General features: G+C 52.8%; 2 protein-coding genes across 7 annotated transcripts in view; both read left to right on the plus strand.

The window, feature by feature from the left end:
• kif21a (kinesin family member 21A) overlaps positions 1-18,876 on the plus strand; it is a 34,969-nt gene that overhangs the window by 11,833 nt on the left and 4,260 nt on the right. Inside the window, exons 2-28 of one of the 6 annotated variants that reach the window (XM_068312092.1) lie at positions 190-412; positions 1,640-1,822; positions 2,953-3,093; positions 3,168-3,299; positions 3,382-3,546; positions 3,927-4,042; positions 4,121-4,316; positions 4,385-4,574; positions 4,644-4,710; positions 4,780-4,980; positions 5,088-5,138; positions 10,221-10,308; positions 10,375-10,492; positions 12,749-12,937; positions 13,168-13,367; positions 13,454-13,561; positions 13,626-13,694; positions 14,208-14,353; positions 14,422-14,566; positions 14,637-14,831; positions 14,912-15,013; positions 15,087-15,252; positions 15,496-15,516; positions 16,129-16,186; positions 16,262-16,316; positions 16,413-16,615; positions 17,580-17,705. In XM_068312092.1, coding sequence (XP_068168193.1) covers positions 190-412; positions 1,640-1,822; positions 2,953-3,093; positions 3,168-3,299; positions 3,382-3,546; positions 3,927-4,042; positions 4,121-4,316; positions 4,385-4,574; positions 4,644-4,710; positions 4,780-4,980; positions 5,088-5,138; positions 10,221-10,308; positions 10,375-10,492; positions 12,749-12,937; positions 13,168-13,367; positions 13,454-13,561; positions 13,626-13,694; positions 14,208-14,353; positions 14,422-14,566; positions 14,637-14,831; positions 14,912-15,013; positions 15,087-15,252; positions 15,496-15,516; positions 16,129-16,186; positions 16,262-16,316; positions 16,413-16,615; positions 17,580-17,705 — 3,654 coding nt within the window. The remainder of the gene's footprint in view (positions 1-189; positions 413-1,639; positions 1,823-2,952; positions 3,094-3,167; positions 3,300-3,381; positions 3,547-3,926; positions 4,043-4,120; positions 4,317-4,384; positions 4,575-4,643; positions 4,711-4,779; positions 4,981-5,087; positions 5,139-10,220; positions 10,309-10,374; positions 10,493-12,748; positions 12,938-13,167; positions 13,368-13,453; positions 13,562-13,625; positions 13,695-14,207; positions 14,354-14,421; positions 14,567-14,636; positions 14,832-14,911; positions 15,014-15,086; positions 15,253-15,495; positions 15,517-16,128; positions 16,187-16,261; positions 16,317-16,412; positions 16,616-17,579; positions 17,706-18,876) is intronic. The other 5 variants (XM_068312093.1, XM_068312094.1, XM_068312097.1 and 2 more) reach the window with 5 other exon arrangements.
• On the plus strand, positions 5,148-7,057 carry LOC137593415 (uncharacterized). Its single transcript, XM_068312098.1, has 2 exons — positions 5,148-5,850; positions 6,294-7,057. The coding sequence occupies exons 1-2, from the start codon at positions 5,475-5,477 to the stop codon at positions 6,581-6,583; spliced, it is 666 nt and encodes a 221-aa protein (XP_068168199.1). The 5' UTR covers positions 5,148-5,474; the 3' UTR covers positions 6,584-7,057.

Consider the following 18,876-nt stretch of genomic DNA (forward strand, 5'->3'; position numbering starts at 1 on the left):
CGTTCTCATTGATCCTCATCGTTCTCATTGATCCTCATCGTTCTCATTGATCCTCTTCTTTCTCATTGATCCTCATCGTTCTCATTGATCCTCATCGTTCTCATTGATCCTCATCGTTCTCATTGATCCTCACTGATCTTATTGAACCTCTTTGATCTGACTCAGGACCTGGTTTTAATTCTCTCTTAGGATCCGTCCCCAGCTGGCCCGGGAGAAGATCGAGGGGTGTCACATCTGTACCTACGTGATGCCCGGGGAGCCCCAGGTGATTCTGGGTAATGACAAGGCCTTCACCTATGACTTCCTGTTCGACATGGACTCCCAGCAGGACGCCATCTACACCACCTGCACCGAGAAGCTGATCGAGGGCTGTTTCCATGGCTACAACGCAACCATCTTCGCCTACGGACAGGTGAGTGTTTGTCCTGGAACAGCCCATCCCTCCTGGAACAGCCCATCCCTCCTGGAACAGCCCCTCCCTCCTGGAACAGCCCCTCCCTCCTGTCACAGCCCCTCCCTCCTGGAGCCGCCCCGCCCTCCTGTCACAGCCCCCCCCTCCTGGAACAGCCCCTCCTTGGAGATGCCCCACAGGCAGGTCCCCTCCCCTCTTTATCTCCACTACTGCTTAGATTGCCGTGGTGACAGGGCTCCTGCTGTTTGGCACTCCCACTATTCATAGTGAACACACACACACACACACACACACACACACACACACACACACACACACACACACACACACACACACATAGACACACACACACACACACACACACACACACACACACACACACACACACACACACACACACACACACACACATAGACACACACACACACACATAGACACACACACACACATACACATAGACACACACACACACACACACATAGACACACACACACACACATAGACACACAGACACACACACACATACACATAGACACACACATACACACACATAGACACACACACACACACATACACATAGACACACACACACACACATAGACACACACACACACACATAGACACACACACACACACACATAGACACACACACACACACATAGACACACACACACACAGACACTCACACACACACACACACACACATACACATAGACATACACACACACATAGACACACACACACACACATAGACACACACAGACACTCACACACACACACACACACACACACACACACACACACACACACACACACACACACACACACACACACACACACATAGACACACACACACACACATAGACACACACACACACAGACACTCACACACACACACACACACACATACACATAGACATACACACACACATAGACACACACACACACACATAGACACACACAGACACTCACACACACACACACACACACACACACACACACACACACACACACACACACACACACAGACACACACACACACAGACACACACACACACAGACACACTGCCCGGTAACAGCTCTTCTTTAGCGTAGTGATGTAGGTGAGTGCTCCCCCAGGTTGGCCCTGCAGGGGGGGTTCCTCCTGTCAGATGTCAGAGGAGATGTGATGATGTGCATGAATAGCAGGTGTTACAGAGGGGGGGTCACAGCGTCTGTCCCCTGCAGACGGGCTCTGGGAAGACCTACACCATGGGCACCGGCTTTGACGTCAACATCCCTGGGGAGGAGCTGGGCATCATCCCTCGCGCCGTGCACCACCTCTTCAGGGGCATCGAGGAGCGCCGTGAGGCTGCCAGGGAGGGGGGCCGGCCCCCTCCAGAGTTCAAGATCAGCGCCCAGTTCCTGGAGGTAAGCACCGCCCTGAACGCACCGCGGCACACGTCTACTTCCTGTTCAGACGGGCATGTCAGCACGGCTGGTTTAACACATCCAGGAGGTTCTGGTCCCCCCCAGGACCTACTGGACTGACCTACTGCCCCCCTCCGTTACTGACCTATTGATCCCTGTAACAAACCCCCACGCCGAAGCTCCATCATCTGAACACATCCACACCAATGAGCGCAGCTGTCATCGGGGGTTAGGAGGAGTGGGGGGTGAGGGTGGTCGGGGGATGTAAGGGAGAGGTGAGGAGGTGTAGGGGCGTGGGGGGGGTCTAGGAGGGTGTAGGGGTCAGCAGGAGGTCATTGAGGGGACAGTTGTGTGACTCCGTCAGGATCTCAGTGTTTGGATTAATAATAATAATAATAATAATAATAATTCACACTTTATTGATCCCCAGAGGGTAAATTCTCTCCTCACTCTCAGTACATGCATATATATATATATATATATATAACACACACACATATATATATATATATATATATATATGTTTTATATATATATATAGGAAGAGTGACGGGTCGCGCCCCAAATGACTAGCTTGTGGTGGGGACGGCGCCTCGCTCAAGGGCGCCTCGGCAGTGGCTGGGAGGTGAGCTGACACCTCCCACTGTCAGCTCACACTCCAAGGGATGTCGTGGTGGGAGGGGGAATCGATCCACCGATGGACGGGAGATTCGTCTTCAAGACATGTGCTCTACCGCTGAGACACTGCCGCCCCACATGAGGATTACAGGGTGAGTTCTCCCAAACCCAGATTAAACCTGGGTTTGACACAAAGGTAGGTTTAATCTGGGTTAAACCTGCAGGTAGGCTTAATCTGGGTTAAACCTGCAGGTAGATTTAATCTGGGTTAAACCTGCAGGTAGATTTAATCTGGGTTAGGTCAGGTGTGGTTTGGTCCTGCTGGCGCAGACGATCAGACGCCTCAGAAATGGGTTTAGTCCCTAAGGTGATTGATCTCTGCTGACAGAAACGGGTCTAGTCCCTGTGGTGATTGATCTCTGCTGACAAACGGGTCTAGTCCCTGTGGTGATTGATCTCTGCTGACAAACGGGTCTAGTCCCTGTGGTGATTGATCAGCTGACTTCCTGCAGCTCTACAACGAGGAGGTTCTGGATCTGTTCGACTCCACGCGAGGGGAGAAGCAGAAGTCTCACATCAGGATCCACGAAGACGCCGCCGGGGGCATCTACACTGTGGGCGTGACGACCCGCACCGTGTCCTCCGAGGCAGAGGTGCAGGCAGCCGTTCCTCTTGTGTTTCTTCTTCACGGGTTGTTGGTGTGTTGATGTTTCTCCTCGCCGCTCAGATGATGCAGTGCCTGAAGCTCGGCGCCCTGTGTCGCACCACGGCCAGCACGCAGATGAACGTCCAGAGCTCGCGCTCCCACGCCATCTTCACCATTCACCTGTGCCAAGTCCGCATCTGTGCCTCCGACAACGTCTGTACTGCGTCTGCACGGCTTGAAGTCAGCGCCACGCCGCGGGGCAGCGCCTAACCGCCGTCTGTGTGTCCTTCTCCAGCCAGAAACCGACAACCGCGTCACCAACGGCAACGCAGAGGTGGACGAATACGAGACGCTGACGGCCAAGTTCCACTTCGTGGACCTGGCCGGGTCTGAGAGGCTGAAGAGGACCGGAGCCACGGGGGACCGGGCCAAAGAGGGCATCTCCATCAACTGTGGACTGGTGAGAACGCCCCCATCGCTCCAGCAGGGTGCTGGGGCCACGCGCTCTGGGGTTAGACTGCCATCTAGTGGCAGAATTCTGTCAGGGTCGTTCCATGAAAACAGTTTGGGTCCCAACATTCACACAATAAAACGAAGTGAAGATTTCAGTGTCAGACGGGGCTGATAAATAAAACGTTCTGCAGGGAATGAAATGAACAAACCCCCCAGTCTGACCCCCACCGCTAACAGGCCAACGTCCTGTCTGACCTCTGATAAGTAATGAATCTAATTTAAAGCTGATTTCTGTTTTAATGACTGGCTCAGAACAAGCACTACATAAAGGTTGATTGATTGATTGATTGATTGACTGATGATCGATCGCTGTCTCCATGGCTACAGCTGGCTCTAGGGAACGTGATCAGCGCTCTGGGCGACCGGGCCAAGCGGGCCTCTCACGTGCCTTACAGAGACTCCAAGCTGACCCGCCTCCTGCAGGACTCGCTGGGGGGCAACAGGTGTGTTGGGTCACCATGGGGGGCACTTTAGGTCCCGTGTGGGCGGTCTGTCCTTCACCTCCTCCTCCCCCCTCACAGCCAGACGGTGATGATCGCCTGTATCAGCCCGTCTGACCGTGACTTCATGGAGACGCTGAACACGCTGAAGTACGCCAACCGCGCCCGCAACATCAAGAACAGGGTGGTGGTGAACCAGGACCGCGCCAGCCAGCAGATCAGCGCCCTGAGGACCGAGATCGCCCGCCTCACCATGGAGCTCATGGAGTACAAGACGGTAGGAGGGGCCGGGGGCCGTCGGGTGAGGCGTGCGTCCTGTGTGTGACCCTCCCCTCCTGCCTGCAGGGCAAACGGATGATGGGGGAGGACGGCGTGGAGAGCGTCAGCGACATGTTCCATGAGAACGCCATGCTGCAGACGGAGAACGGCCACCTGAGGGTGCGCCTGAAGGCCATGCAAGAGACCGTCGACGCCCAGCGGGCGCGACTTGCCCAGCTGCTCAGCGACCAGGCCAGCCATGCCCTCGCCCGGGCAGGTGGGTCAGCACCGCTGGGTGAGGGTTCCTCCAGTCCCCACCTTAACCCCCCCCCCTCCTGTTCTCCAGGTGAAGGCGGAGCCGAGGAGATCGGGAACATGATCCAGAGCTACATCAAGGAGATCGAGGACCTGCGGTAACCCGCCAGCTTGCTGCTGATTGGTTGTTCTAAGAGATGGGGCTGACACCACCTTCTGCCCCCCAGGGCCAAGCTGCTGGAGAGCGAGGCGGTGAGCGAGCACCTGAGGAGGAGCCTGTCCCGCGCCTCCAGCCGCCAGGCGCTGTACGGGGGTCCTGCCCCCTTCCCCACCTCGCTGGGCCCCCAGAAGGAGACGTGTGACATCATCGAGCTCGCCAAGAAGGACCTGGAGCGGCTGAAGAGACGCCAGAGGAAGAAGAAGAAAAGGTAGGAGCCCCCGGGGGGGGGGGGGTTCAAGTGAGGAGCTTCCTCTGATGCTCTCTCCCTCCGTTCTCCTTCTTCCCTCGTTCGGGCCCCCGCACCCCTCCCTGAAGACTCCAGCAGCTGTTGGAGGAGACAGAGGGGGAGGAGGGGGAGGATGCCAGGTTTGTGGGAGCCCCACCCTCTGGTCACCGTGCCCCCATGTTCAGTGTGTGTTCAGCTAACTCACCTGGGGGGGCGCCTGCTTAGCTTCCATTAACTCACAGAGTGCCAAAGACGTCATATTTCGTCTTATAGAATCCAAACGTTGAGTGCCAAAGACGTCATATTTCGTCTTAGGCGTTTTTTATAGGGAACGTTAGATCAAAGCGTTTCGCACATTCTGTGTGATTTTCAGCCTTGTATTCCATGTATTCCGGTCGGGGGCAGTGTTTGACACCCTAGATCACCAGATAAAACGACAAAGAAGCGTCGGTGTTGGGGCAGTAGCGGAGAGAAAAATGGCGAAGCGCAAGGCGAAAGCGTGTGGAGGAGGCAGGTTCAAGCAGCTCACACTGGCACAGAGCTTGTCTGGCAGTGTAGCTGCTGTGAAAATGAGCGACAGCGGTAAGGATCGGGGGGCAGGAGATGCACCCAAGGAGATTGAAGACCGGATCGGAGGCGAGGAAAGCGTGGCGGGTTGTAGCGGGGCCCCCCCGCAGTTCGGCGGCGTCCCACACGGGAGCGCCGCTGCGGAGGGTTCTCCGCTGCGTCTGTCCGGCGACAGGTCTGACTCTGAACCGGACCCGGACTCGTCATCTGACTGGATTCCGTCAGAAAGCAGCAGGGAGTCCTCCCCAGATCCGTGGGAGCCCACGGAGGATCTGAGGAGCAAAGGTAACTATTTTGCTACTTTGTTACATGATGTAAAAAACACGCGTCGGCCCTCCGTCTCCCATAAGTTGTTCCCCATCCATGAATGTATTACTCTTTTGTGTAAAATGGTACTTATTTCAGGCATGTGTGTGTATATATGTATAATATGTGTGTGTGTATGTTTTGTAGAATAGTACATATTTCAGGCATGTGTGTGTATACATGTATAATATGTGTGTGTGTGTGTGTGTGTATGTTTTGTAGAATAGTACATATTTCAGGCATGTGTGTGTATATATGTATAATATGTGTGTGTGTGTGTGTGTGTATGTTTTGTAGAATGGTACATATTTCAGGCATGTGTGTATATAATATATATATATATGTTGTGTAAAATGATATCCTACTTATTTCAAGCATGCATATATATATAGTGTAAAATTGTATATTTCTATATTTTACAGTCCCTAAAACGAGTAGAGGACGTGCATCTGCAAGAGGGAGAGGTGCGAGGAGACGCCAATCACTGGAGGTGGATGCAGGTGTTTGGGGTCATGATGGCTGGAAACCCACTAAGTTCCCATTCGTGGCAACCCCTGGTCCCCAGAATGCGGCTGCAGACCTGGATTCAGACCAGCCGGTTGACTTCATGGAGCTGTTTCTGACTGACGAGCTGCTGGGTCACATTGCCTCTCAGAACAACCTGTATGCACGGCAGTTTATACAGGCACATCCTGAAGCTCTGCCACACTGAAAAGGGGTACGTGTCACATGAGGAGGGCGAGGAGATGGAGGTCGAAGACGTGCTGCAAACCAGGTCACTCAGAAACAGAGACCCAGAAGGCAGACTCGATGGCCTGATGTCCAGGCACAAGCTGGAACGTTTGAGGGCCACCACAAAGAAGGCACATCCCTCAAGAAAATGTCGGGTGTGTGTTAGAAGGGGTGGGAGGAGTGAGACCAGGATGTGGTGCAAGGCCTGTCGTATTCCCCTGCATGCAGGAGAATGCTTCACTGTGTATCACACGCAAAATAAATATCATTGATTACACTCGCACTCACCCACACACACTCACCTGTAAATGGTTCTGACAGTTGAGAGTGAAATGAATGTACTTTGTTATGTTGTCTAATTTTCAAAATTGTTATAAAATCATTTGTTCATCAAAAATGTTTTTTCTAATGATGTTTGCATTGTTTCAATAAGTAAAAGTATTTTCAGAAGTTTGATGTTGGAGTTTTGCTTGAATTTGCTTCTCTGCAGTAAAACGTCATTATCTCCGTTTTCTGGTCAAAATCAGCCGTTTTTGCTGAAACCACCCTGTGTTCTACGGGCAATAACTAAACACACATAGATGCTAGAAACAAACTTTTTTTTTCTGATGAAAGAAGACAGTCTAAAGTTTCGGGTGATATGTGGAATGTTTATGTAGCCTAAAAAATGAATATTTGGTGGGCCTTCAAAATTCAGTGAAAATGCTCAAAATCTCTGGCACTGGGGAGCTGTCCGCTCTGAATGTGTCTGGCAGTCAATGAGTTAAACACCTTCATCTGATAACCCCCCTAGCCCCTTCATCGACTCATCACACCTCGTCTTCTGTCGCTCCTCATGTCCAAACTACCTGGAACACGGGTTCGACCCCCCCGCACAGGAAGTCCTCAAGATACCAACAGAATGATGTAGGAACCAATGTTGTCCTCCAGTAGGAACTAAAGGATGTAGGAACCAATGTTGTCCTCCTGTAGGAACTAAATGATGTAGGAACCAATGTTGTCCTCCTGTAGGAACTAAATGATGTAGGAACCAATGTTGTCCTGTAGGAACTAAATGATGTAGGAACCAATGTTGTCCTCCTGTAGGAACTAAATGATGTAGGAACCAATGTTGTCCTGTAGGAACTAAATGATGTAGGAACCAATGTTGTCCTCCTGTAGGAACTAAATGATGTAGGAACCAATGTTGTCCTCCTGTAGGAACTAAATGATGTAGGAACCAATGTTGTCCTCCTGTAGGAACTAAATGATGTAGGAACCAATGTTGTCCTCCTGTAGGAACTAAATGATGTAGGAACCAATGTTGTCCTCCTGTAGGAACTAAATGATGTAGGAACCAATGTTGTCCTCCTGTAGGAACTAAATGCTGTAGGAACCAATGTTGTCCTCCAGTAGGAACTAAATGATGTAGGAACCAATGTTGTCCTCCTGTAGGAACTAAATGATGTAGGAACCAATGTTGTCCTCCAGTAGGAACTAAATGATGTAGGAACCAATGTTGTCCTCCTGTAGGAACTAAATGATGTAGGAACCAATGTTGTCCTCCAGTAGGAACTAAATGATGTAGGAACCAATGTTGTCCTCCTGTAGGAACTAAATGATGTAGGAACCAATGTTGTCCTCCTGTAGGAACTAAATGATGTAGGAACCAATGTTGTCCTCCTGTAGGAACTAAATGATGTAGGAACCAATGTTGTCCTCCTGTAGGAACTAAATGATGTAGGAACCAATGTTGTCCTCCAGTAGGAACTAAATGATGTAGGAACCAATGTTGTCCTCCTGTAGGAACTAAATGATGTAGGAACCAATGTTGTCCTCCTGTAGGAACTAAATGATGTAGGAACCAATGTTGTCCTCCTGTAGGAACTAAATGATGTAGGAACCAATGTTGTCCTCCTGTAGGAACTAAATGCTGTAGGAACCAATGTTGTCCTCCAGTAGGAACTAAATGATGTAGGAACCAATGTTGTCCTCCAGTAGGAACTAAATGATGTAGGAACCAATGTTGTCCTCCTGTAGGAACTAAATGATGTAGGAACCAATGTTGTCCTCCAGTAGGAACTAAATGATGTAGGAACCAATGTTGTCCTCCTGTAGGAACTAAATGATGTAGGAACCAATGTTGTCCTCCTGTAGGAACTAAATGATGTAGGAACCAATGTTGTCCTCCTGTAGGAACTAAATGATGTAGGAACCAATGTTGTCCTCCTGTAGGAACTAAATGATGTAGGAACCAATGTTGTCCTCCTGTAGGAACTAAATGATGTAGGAACCAATGTTGTCCTCCTGTAGGAACTAAATGATGTAGGAACCAATGTTGTCATGTAGGAACTAAATGATGTAGGAACCAATGTTGTCCTCCTGTAGGAACTAAATGATGTAGGAACCAATGTTGTCCTCCTGTAGGAACTAAATGATGTAGGAACTAATGTTGTCCTCCTGTAGGAACTAAATGATGTAGGAACCAATGTTGTCCTCCTGTAGGAACTAAATGATGTAGGAACCAATGTATTCCTCCAGTAGGAACTAAATGATGTAGGAACCAATGTTGTCCTGTAGGAACTAAATGATGTAGGAACCAATGTTGTCCTCCTGTAGGAACTAAATGATGTAGGAACCAATGTTGTCCTGTAGGAACTAAATGATGTAGGAACCAATGTTGTCCTCCTGTAGGAACTAAATGATGGAGGAACCAATGTTGTCCTCCTGTAGGAACTAAATGATGTAGGAACCAATGTTGTCCTCCTGTAGGAACTAAATGATGGAGGAACCAATGTTGTCCTCCTGTAGGAACTAAATGATGTAGGAACCAATGTTGTCCTGTAGGAACTAAATGATGTAGGAACCAATGTTTTGGGGTCAGGTTTCTGTCAGGAAGCATTAACTGAGGCTAACGCTGAACTCTGAATGTTTTACTAGTTGATGTTAACTATTGGTGGATTAACTGAGAAACTTCATCAAATCAAACAGACACCAAACATAAAGGGGCGTGTCTGACTCTTGATGAAAAGGAAGTGACATCAGAGCGTCATTCAGGTCAGTGTGGTGGAACACCTCAGTGGATTAGAGCTGGGCTTAATAATGATGACATTACTTAAGCATTTAGAGTAGTAATAACATGACTTTAGGGGTCAGGGTTAGGTAGTAATGACATTTAAATGGAGATTAGGGATTAGAAATTGTACTTTAATAAAGAGGGACTTACAAACAGAAGCAGTGGTGTTTGTATGTTGAGGACTACCTGACAGAATTTATCCGCCCTGTCGCTTCATGAACTTCCCTGACAAAGGAGTTTTATTTTGCCTCCATGTCTTCCTGACTTCCTGTCGTATTTTTCCTGTCTTCCTGTTTCATTTTTTCTGACTTCCTGTCTTAATTTTACTGACTTCCTGTCTCCTCTGCTGGTGTTTGGCGCCCCCTGAGGGTCAAACAGGTGAACTCATTTTGTTACATGTTCGTTACTGAACGGCATAATCCTGTTTGCCTGAAGGGTGGTGTGACGTGAGCGGTGCTGACTAACACCTGGATGGGCTCCAGACGTGTTCGTGCGTGTCCCGGTACTAGGGAGGGTGTCCCCTGTGTGTTTTCACGTTCTGAAGCGCGTTTCCGTGTTTCAGCGCCAGCAGGGAGGATGTTCCCGACAACGAGCAGGAAACCGTGGCCGAGAAGGAAGCGACGGAGCGGGGCGGCCAGGACGCCGACATGGTGAGTCCAACCACCCGATTGGTCAGCAAGGGGAGCGCCGTCATTGGTCTGAACTGTGTCTGGCAGGAGGTCCAGGAGGGGAGTGACCATGAGGACGCAGAGGAGGAGGAGGAGGAGGAGGACGAAGAGGAGATGGACGTGGAGGAGAGCTCCGATGACTCCGACTCCGAGTCAGATGAGAAAGGTAAGTCTCTCCACCGGGGGGCGCCTTTGAGGCCTCTTTTACTCCACATCTGTTGCAGGGCTCAAAACTGCGACCCTTTTGGTCGCATATGCCCCCAAATTGTTATCAGTGCGACTATTAAATACATTCGGGAGCAGCGGTGCGACTTGGGAAAAATCTGGTGCGCCTTTTTTTCCTCTTCTCTCGCTCTTTCTCTCCGTAGAGCAGGGGTCACAAATGGTGGACAGCGTACCGGATCCGGACCGCGTGGTGGTTCTGTCCGGACCCGTGACCACTCCATGATAAATTCATCAGAGTAGATTTTCTCGGTGCATTTTTACTTGCAGTTCGCGGCTACAGACGGGGGGCGCTGCTCCTCCTGCTAATACGGTAATAGGGCCACTCAGTTCAGCCAATCAGATCGTTTGTCTACCTGCTCTGTCAGCGTACCAGGAAGTGAGACAGCTCTCTACCGCTGTGGGTCTACCTACAGGAGCACAGAAGAAGGGAGACAGCAGAGCTCCAAACGAAGGAGGTGAACGAGGAAAACCTCTGGTTAACAATGAGTGGACCCAATGTATGTTTATTCCTCCGTCAGGCGGTTCAGACCACCTGACCTCACGTGTTCAGACCACCTCACCTCACGTGTTCAGACCACCTGACCTCACGTGTTCAGACCACCTGACCTCATGTGGTCTGAACACGTAGCGTGAATTAAAAGTGGTGACATGAAGCTCCACTATGAAACAAAGCTCAGAGCTTTGAGCAGAACTATCTCCTGAAGTCCGAGCTGAGGGCAAAATGACCCAGAAAAATGCAAACGGATGTTCACTAACGGCGTGGGGGAGTTTGGGGCAACAGAAACATCTTTTAGTGATGTTTTAAAACATAAAACCATCCAATAATACCCAGAATGGTTCAGTCCAGGGACCGGGCTGACAGCGCGCCACAATGCGCTACTTAACCCACACCCCGGTAGTGCCTCGGTTTGGCCCCTGACCCGGAGGAGGATCCTCAGAAGAGCGTCTCATACAGTTTTGTGTGGATGGGGGGTAAACGCGTGGGGGTGAGTGTCCCCCTCCACCCCACTACCGACAGTTTGTTTGATGCAGACACGTGAGTGTGGACCTGCTGGAGGAGGTGTGGAACCGTCTGAGCACCGCGGTCCAGGAACCAATGAGAGCGCAGCTGTGGTTGCTCTCCTGGACTGGGGGGAGAGGAGGAACGGAGATGGACGGAGCGTCTCTAATACTCCGTCACTGCCTTGTTTTTGGGGGGGTCCTCCTGAAGTCTTTGCTGGTGCTACTAACGTCTACATCTGGGAGCACCAGCGCTACCAGGAAAAAAGTTCATTTCCAGCCCTGTGTTGGTCCTTCAATGACAGGAAACCGGTCCTGGAAAGTCATTGAATACATCTGAGGGGAGGGGTTGAGACGGTTCTACCACCAGACCCCCCCTCCACTGCTCAGAGCCCCCCCTCAGACTAATGCAGCTTTAATGGGCAAACGTGAGGCAGTTAATTTATTAAATGCTGATGAGATGTTTACAACCTCAGTGGGGTTTGTCCAGACGGAACCGTCAGTGAATGAGACACACACACACTCACACACACACACACACACACACACACACTCACACACACACACACACACACACACACACACACACACACACACACACACACACACACACACACACACACACACACACACACACACACACAGACACTCACACACACACACACACACACACACACAGACACACAGACACACACACACAGACACACACACACAGACACACACACACACACAGACTCACACACACAGACACACACAGACACACACACACACACACACACACACACAGACACACACACACAGACACAGACACACACACACACAGACACACACACACAGACACACACACAGACACACACACACACACACACACAGACACACACACACACACACACAGACACACAGACACACACACACACACACAGACACACACACACAGACACACACACACACACAGACTCACACACACAGACACACACAAATACACACACAGACACACACACACAGACACACACACACACACAGACTCACACACACAGACACACACACACACACACACAGACACACACAGACACACACACACACACACACACACAGACACACACACACACACACACACAGACACACACACAGACACACACACACACACACACACACACACAGACACACACACACGTGTAACCCTCTCCACCCCCCCCAGAGGACTTCCAGGCCGACCTGGCGAACATCACCTGTGAGATCGCCATCAAGCAGAAGCTGATTGACGAGCTGGAGAACAGCCAGCGGCGGCTTCAGACGCTGAAGCAGCAGTACGAGCAGAAGCTGATGATGCTGCAGAGCAAGATCCGCGACACGCAACTGGAGAGGGACCGCGTGCTGCACAACATGAGTAAGACACGCCTCAGGGCGGGGCCGCGGTCCTCCCACATGATCAAAACAGATTGTAGTTAGACCTGTCTGTAGACCGTCAGGTGTCTCCTGGTGTTCCTCATCATGAAAACTCTTCAGATGAAGCTTCAAAGTCAGACTGATGTTTCAGCTCAGATTCGATCAGGAAATGATGCAAGATGAACAGCTCACTGATTATTGATTATTCATTCCCACATCGTCTGCTTTCAGATTCGGTGGAGAGCGGCTCGGAGGACAAAGCGCGTAAGATCAAGACGGAGTACGAGAAGAAGCTGAGCGTCATGAACAAGGAGCTGCAGAAGCTGCAGTCGGCCCAGAAGGAACACGCCCGCCTGCTGAAGAACCAATCACAGTACGAGAAGCAGCTGAGGAAGCTGCAGATGGACGTGGCAGAGATGAAGAAGACCAAGGTGCGGCTGGTCTCCATGGTAACTCTTTGTGGGCTGCCATTGGTGTGTTGTGGTTAAGACCGTGTGATTGGACGCCGTTCCTCCAGGTGCGCCTCATGAAGCAGATGAAGGAGCAGCAGGAGAAGAACCGCCTGAACGAGACGCGGCGCACCCGAGAGATCGCCTCCCTGAAGAAGGACCAGCGCAAGCAGGAGGTGGGTGTCCCCCCCCACTGGTGACCATCAGGAGGTGGGTGTCTCTAACTCCTCTCTGTTTCAGCACCAGCTGAAGCTGCTGGAGGCTCAGAAGCGGCAGCAGGAGCTGATTCTGAGGAGGAAGACGGAGGAGGTGAGCAGGAGGAGTTGGGGGTTAGGGTTAAGGTTAGGGGTTAGGGTTTGTGGTTGGGGGTCAGGAGTTAGGGTTAGGGTTAGAGGTTAGGGTTAGGGTAGGGGTTAGGGTAGGGGTTAGCATTGGGGTAGGGGTTAGGGGTTAGGGTAGGGGGTTGGGGTTAGGGTAGGGGTTAGGGTTGGGGTAGGTGTTAGGGTTGGGGTAGGGGTTAGGGTTGGGGTAGGGGTAGGGGTAGGAGTAGGGGGTTAGGGTTGGGGTAGGGGTTGGGGTAGGGGTAGGGGTTAGGGTTGGGGTAGGGGTTGGGGTAGGGGGTTAGGGTTGGGGTAGGGGTTGGGGTAGGGGTAGGGGTTAGGGTTGGGGTAGGGGTTGGGGTAGGGGGTTAGGGTTGGGGTAGGGGTTGGGGTAGGGGTAGGGGTTAGGGTTGGGGTAGGGGTTGGGGTAGGGGGTTAGGGTTGGGGTAGGGGTTAGGGGAGTCCCTCAGAGCTCAGCACCTCATTGATCTGTTTGTGTCAGGTGTCGGCTCTGAGGAGGCAGGCCAGGCCCGCCTCCGGTAAGGTCATCCGGAAGATCAACCCCCCCGACCCGGTGCAGGACTCCCCCCACAGACCCCCGTCTGGACGCCCGTACTCCTCCTCCAGCACCGCCCCCAACGGCACGCGGTGAGTGGGTGTGGCTACAGGGTGTGCGTTTGATAGTGTCAGAACGTGTCCTGATTGGCTGTGTGCAGCCCCTCCCACAGGCGCACCGTGGGTGTGTACTCCACCAGGGTGGCGCGCAGCAAGTGGCAGTCCCTGGAGAGGCGGATCTCTGATGTCATCATGCAGAGGATGACCGTCTCCAACATGGAGGCCGACATGAACCGCCTCCTGAAGGTCGTAGAGGTCGCTCAGGATCCGTGTTCTGTGTGGACGCTCTCACACATCACATGTTTTTGTCACGCAGCAACGGGAGGAGCTGACCAAACGCAAAGAGAAGGTGATCAGGAAGAGGGACCGCCTCCAGAGGGAGGGGCCCGAAGTGGAGAAGGCGGTGCCTCCTCTGACCGAGGAAGTGGACGCGCTGACGGCCAACATCGACTACATCAATGACAGCATCGCCGACTGCCAGGCCAACATCATGCAGCTGGAGGAGGCCAAGGCGGGGCTCCGTCGCTAAGGTGTGGCTGTCGCCGGGCGGGGCCACGGGACCTGAGGTTGTGTCTCTCCTTGTTTGTGCAGGAGGAGGGCGACACGGTGGACATCTCTGCGGTGATTGGCTCCTGCACGCTGACGGAGGCTCGCTTCCTGCTTGACCACTTCATGTCGATGGCCATCAACAAGGTACCGCCCACTTCACACCGAGTATCTGAGACGCCGTCAGTCTGACCCCGCCCCCTGGCACCACCCCCCACAGGGCCTGCAGGCGGCGCAGAGGGAGTCCCAGGTGAAGGTGATGGAGGGCCGGCTGAAGCAGACGGAGGTGACCAGCGCCACGCAGAACCAGCTGCTGTTCCACATGCTGAAGGAGAAGGCGGAGCTTAACCCGGAGCTGGACGCGCTGCTGGGCCACGCCCTGCAAGGTAACCACGGCGACAGGACCGGCACCCTCCTCAGCCCGGCCCCCACCCTGTGAGGGGCTGCATGTAAACCCGGTGGGGGTCTGCTGGAGAGACGCTGACCAGTGCCCCCCAGCGTGACGTTTTTACCCACGATGCACTTTGTCTCCTTTATTTCCTCCACGTTTCGGCGTCTGTTTCTGATTTGTGCGTTCCCTTGTTTCCGTCCCCCCCCCATGTTTTCTTTTGTTCCTCATGTTTTTGCAGAGCTGGGTCCCGTCCCGGCCGGTAAGTGACCCCCCCCCGTTGTGATGCATGGCCCCCCCTGCATCTGAGAACTAACCGCTGTAACCCCAGCAGGTGCATGAGGTGCGCTGCAAGGCCCCCCCCATCTGTGTGCTGACCCCCCCTCCTCACTTTAGCTCCCTGCTGACACCCCAGGAGCCATCCAGAGGACTCTCTGACCCCCCTGAGGAGCAGCGGACTAATGGCTCCTCACACCCCAGCTTGTCTTCACATGGGGGGGCTTTGCCTTTTCACCCCCCATCCTCCTTGATAACCCCCCAGACCGCTCTAAACTTGAAACCATGTGATCCCGTTGAGGACCCAACGGCATGGCTGACCCCCCCCCATCTGCTTCACCTGTTCTACGTTAGCTGTCAGCGCCAACTCCACACGTTAGCTGTCAGCGCTAACTCCACACGTTAGCTGTCAGCGCTAACTCCAAACGTTAGCTGTCAGCGTTAACTCCAGATGTTAGCTTTCACTGCTAACTCCACACGTTAGCTGTCAGCGCTAACTCCAGATGTTAGCTTTCACTGCTAACTCCAGACGTTAGCTTCCTTCAGTTTGTCTGCAGGTCTCTGACCACTGACCTCCTGCTCTCGTCTCATTGGTCAGAACCCGGGGACGACAGCAGCAGCGACGAATCGGCCCAGAGCCCGTCAGCAGAGGGCAGGTAAGGTGTTTGGGGGGTGACTAGCCTCTTGTAGTTGATCCCCCCTTAAATATTTAACACCCATGTCCTCCCCAGCACCTTGACCTCTGACCTCCTGAAGCTGTGTGGAGAGAACAGAAGCAGGAATAAGGTATTCCACTATTCTGAAGGATTGTTCCACTTCCTGTGCGTTAGCTAGCGTCTGAGGCTACTTCCTGTTTCAGCGCTAACGCTTCTGCTCCCCCAGGCTCGCCGGAGGACGACCACACAGATGGAGCTGCTGTACGCCAACAGTGACTCCGCCCCCGACGCCCCGACTGCAGATTTCTCCAGTCCAATGTTGCCATTGGCTGAGGCACCAGAGGGGGGCGGGGACGTGGACCCGCCCAGCTCATCAGTCAGGGACTACCCCGCTCTGTCCCCCGGCTTCCCCTCTAGAACGGGCAGCATGTAAGTCCTGGAGCCACGCCTCGCTAACGGCACTTCCTGTTCCTGCTGGGCTGCCTCCTCCTCACCTCCTTCCTCACCTCCTTCCTCACCTCCTTCCTCACCTCCTTCCTCACCTCCTTCCTCAGCTCCTTCCTCGTTTCCTTCCTCACCTCCTTCCCCGTTTCCTTCCTCACCTCCTTCCCCGTTTCCTTCCTCCTTCCTCACCTCCTTCCTTACCTCCTTCCTCACCTCCTTCCTTACCTCCTTCCTCACCTCCTTCCTCGTTTCCTACCTCACCTCCTTCCTCGTTTCCTTCCTCACCTCCTTCCCCGTTTCCTTCCTCACCTCCTTCCTCATTTCCTTCCTCCTTCTTCACCTCCTTCCTCTTTTCGTTCCTTACTCCCTCACCTCCTTCCTCACCTCCTTCCTCACCTCCTTCCTCACCTCCTTCCTCATTTCCTTTCTCACCTCCTTCCTCACCTCCTTCCTCGTTTCCTTCCTCACCTCCTTCCTCACCTCCTTCTTCACCTCCTTCCTCACTTCCTTCTTCCTCTTTTCCTCCCTCACCCCCCTCGCCCCCTCCCATTGATCTGTCCTGGCCTCCATCTGATTGGTCCTCTGAGTGAACCTGTCGACTTCACTTCTTCCTGTTCCTGCTATGCTTGTTTTAATCTGCAGCTCAATGAGACTAAAACGCTAGCCGTTAGCCGACTGGCCGCTAGCTGATTGACTGCTAGATGATTGGCTGCTAGCCGACTGGCCGCTAGCTGATTGGCTGGTGAGAGGCTTCGCTTCGACTCGCCTGCAGACTGATGGATCTGCTAGTCATGCGATAGCGTAGCATTGTAGGGCCCCGCTAGTTAAACGTGAGCGTGACGACGCCCGCTGGGGGACCATGTGATCAGGTAACCCGTGCCGCCTCCTGATTGGTGCTCTCCTGTCTTGGTGTGATGGTGATCCTCTGTTGTTGGACAAACACCTTCAGTTGTGGCTCCAGAACGCCGTCACTGGGGGAGAAGCGAGCGCCGGAGGCGTCGCCGCTGTCTCGCAGGAAGACCAATGACAAGGCTCAGGCCACCGCCGACAGGTCAAAGGTCAAGGAGATGAAACAGTAAGAGCTTCCTGACGCCGCTGACCAGCGTTCACTCCAGCTCCACTAACACTCATCCTCCGGGGGGGAGCATGTGGTGGAGTCAGAATTTAAGCCCCGCCTCCACTGATTCAGCTTGAACTAATTCTCTGCTGCTGTCATGCTTCTGATTGGTGCTGCTGGGAACCAATCTGTCCTCCCCTTTGGTCGGTGATTTCCTGTCAGTCGGAGGGAAACGGCTTCCAGGTGGGAGCTGGTGGTGCCAGCTGATGGAGGGCAATGCTGACCAATAAGACGCCAGAGGGCGTGGTTCTGTTTACTGTCAGGTCTTCTGGGTGTCAAACCGGTGTGTGTTCTGCTGCTGGGGGCATGTTTCAGTTCCTGTCAGGTGTTATACGTCCTGTCCTCAGTTCAGGCTGATCCACAGACGTCGTGTGGAGTCGGATTAACCTCCCCCCCAGCGTCTGTGACATAAATGTCAGTGGTCCCTCGTCCCTCGTGGTTAATGCGTCCCAGGAGCCACACATTACTAATGAATTCTGTGGTAGAGTAACAAACTATTTCTCTTAGGGTAATTTAAACGTTGTGAACCCCCCTGTACTGATATTAAACCTGGACCCCACCATACTGATATTAAACCTGAACCCCCCCCATCCTGATATTAAACCTGAACCCCCCCGTACTGATATTAAACCACCTTCTCTCTGCATCACCTTTAAACTCTCTGATAGACAGAACGTGGAGTGCGAGCGTTGACCCACGAGGGCCCACTGGTGGTTTAGGGCCCAGGTGCTCTGATGAACTTTTACTGCTGACAGGATTTAATTTCTTTGATCTGCTCACGTTGGGATAGGAGGTTACGTTAGCCTTAGCTTTAGCGTGTTTTAATCTGTAGTTTTAATCCAGCTTGCGGCGGGGGCCTCAGTGATGTTGGTCTGACGCCGCTCGCTCCCACAGGACCTGATCGCAAAGCATGTGCCTGGCGTCTGTCCTGGTGTGCCCCCCACACGCGCCGTAATTATGCTGGGATTTAATTGGCAGCTCTCATCAGTCATCAGGAGCCTGAGCCCCTCCCACTCCCGCTAGCCCCGCCTCCAGGATGCACTGCAGGAGGCAAACCAATCAGATTTGTGGACACAAACCTGCAGGAGTAGAGGTGGGGGGAGCCCAGAGGAGTTCTGCCCCCCCCGAT

Source organism: Antennarius striatus, chromosome 4 (genome assembly GCF_040054535.1).
Source record: "Antennarius striatus isolate MH-2024 chromosome 4, ASM4005453v1, whole genome shotgun sequence".
In the NCBI taxonomy this organism is placed as follows: domain Eukaryota; kingdom Metazoa; phylum Chordata; class Actinopteri; order Lophiiformes; family Antennariidae; genus Antennarius; species Antennarius striatus.

Bases quoted from the DNA above. Each gene is read 5' to 3' on its own strand.
- LOC137593415 (XM_068312098.1), top strand. From the start codon at position 5,475: ATGGCGAAGCGCAAGGCGAAAGCGTGTGGAGGAGGCAGGTTCAAGCAG. The intron at 5,851-6,293 runs GTAACTATTTTG...TATATTTTACAG, and splicing joins GGAGGATCTGAGGAGCAAAG to TCCCTAAAACGAGTAGAGGA.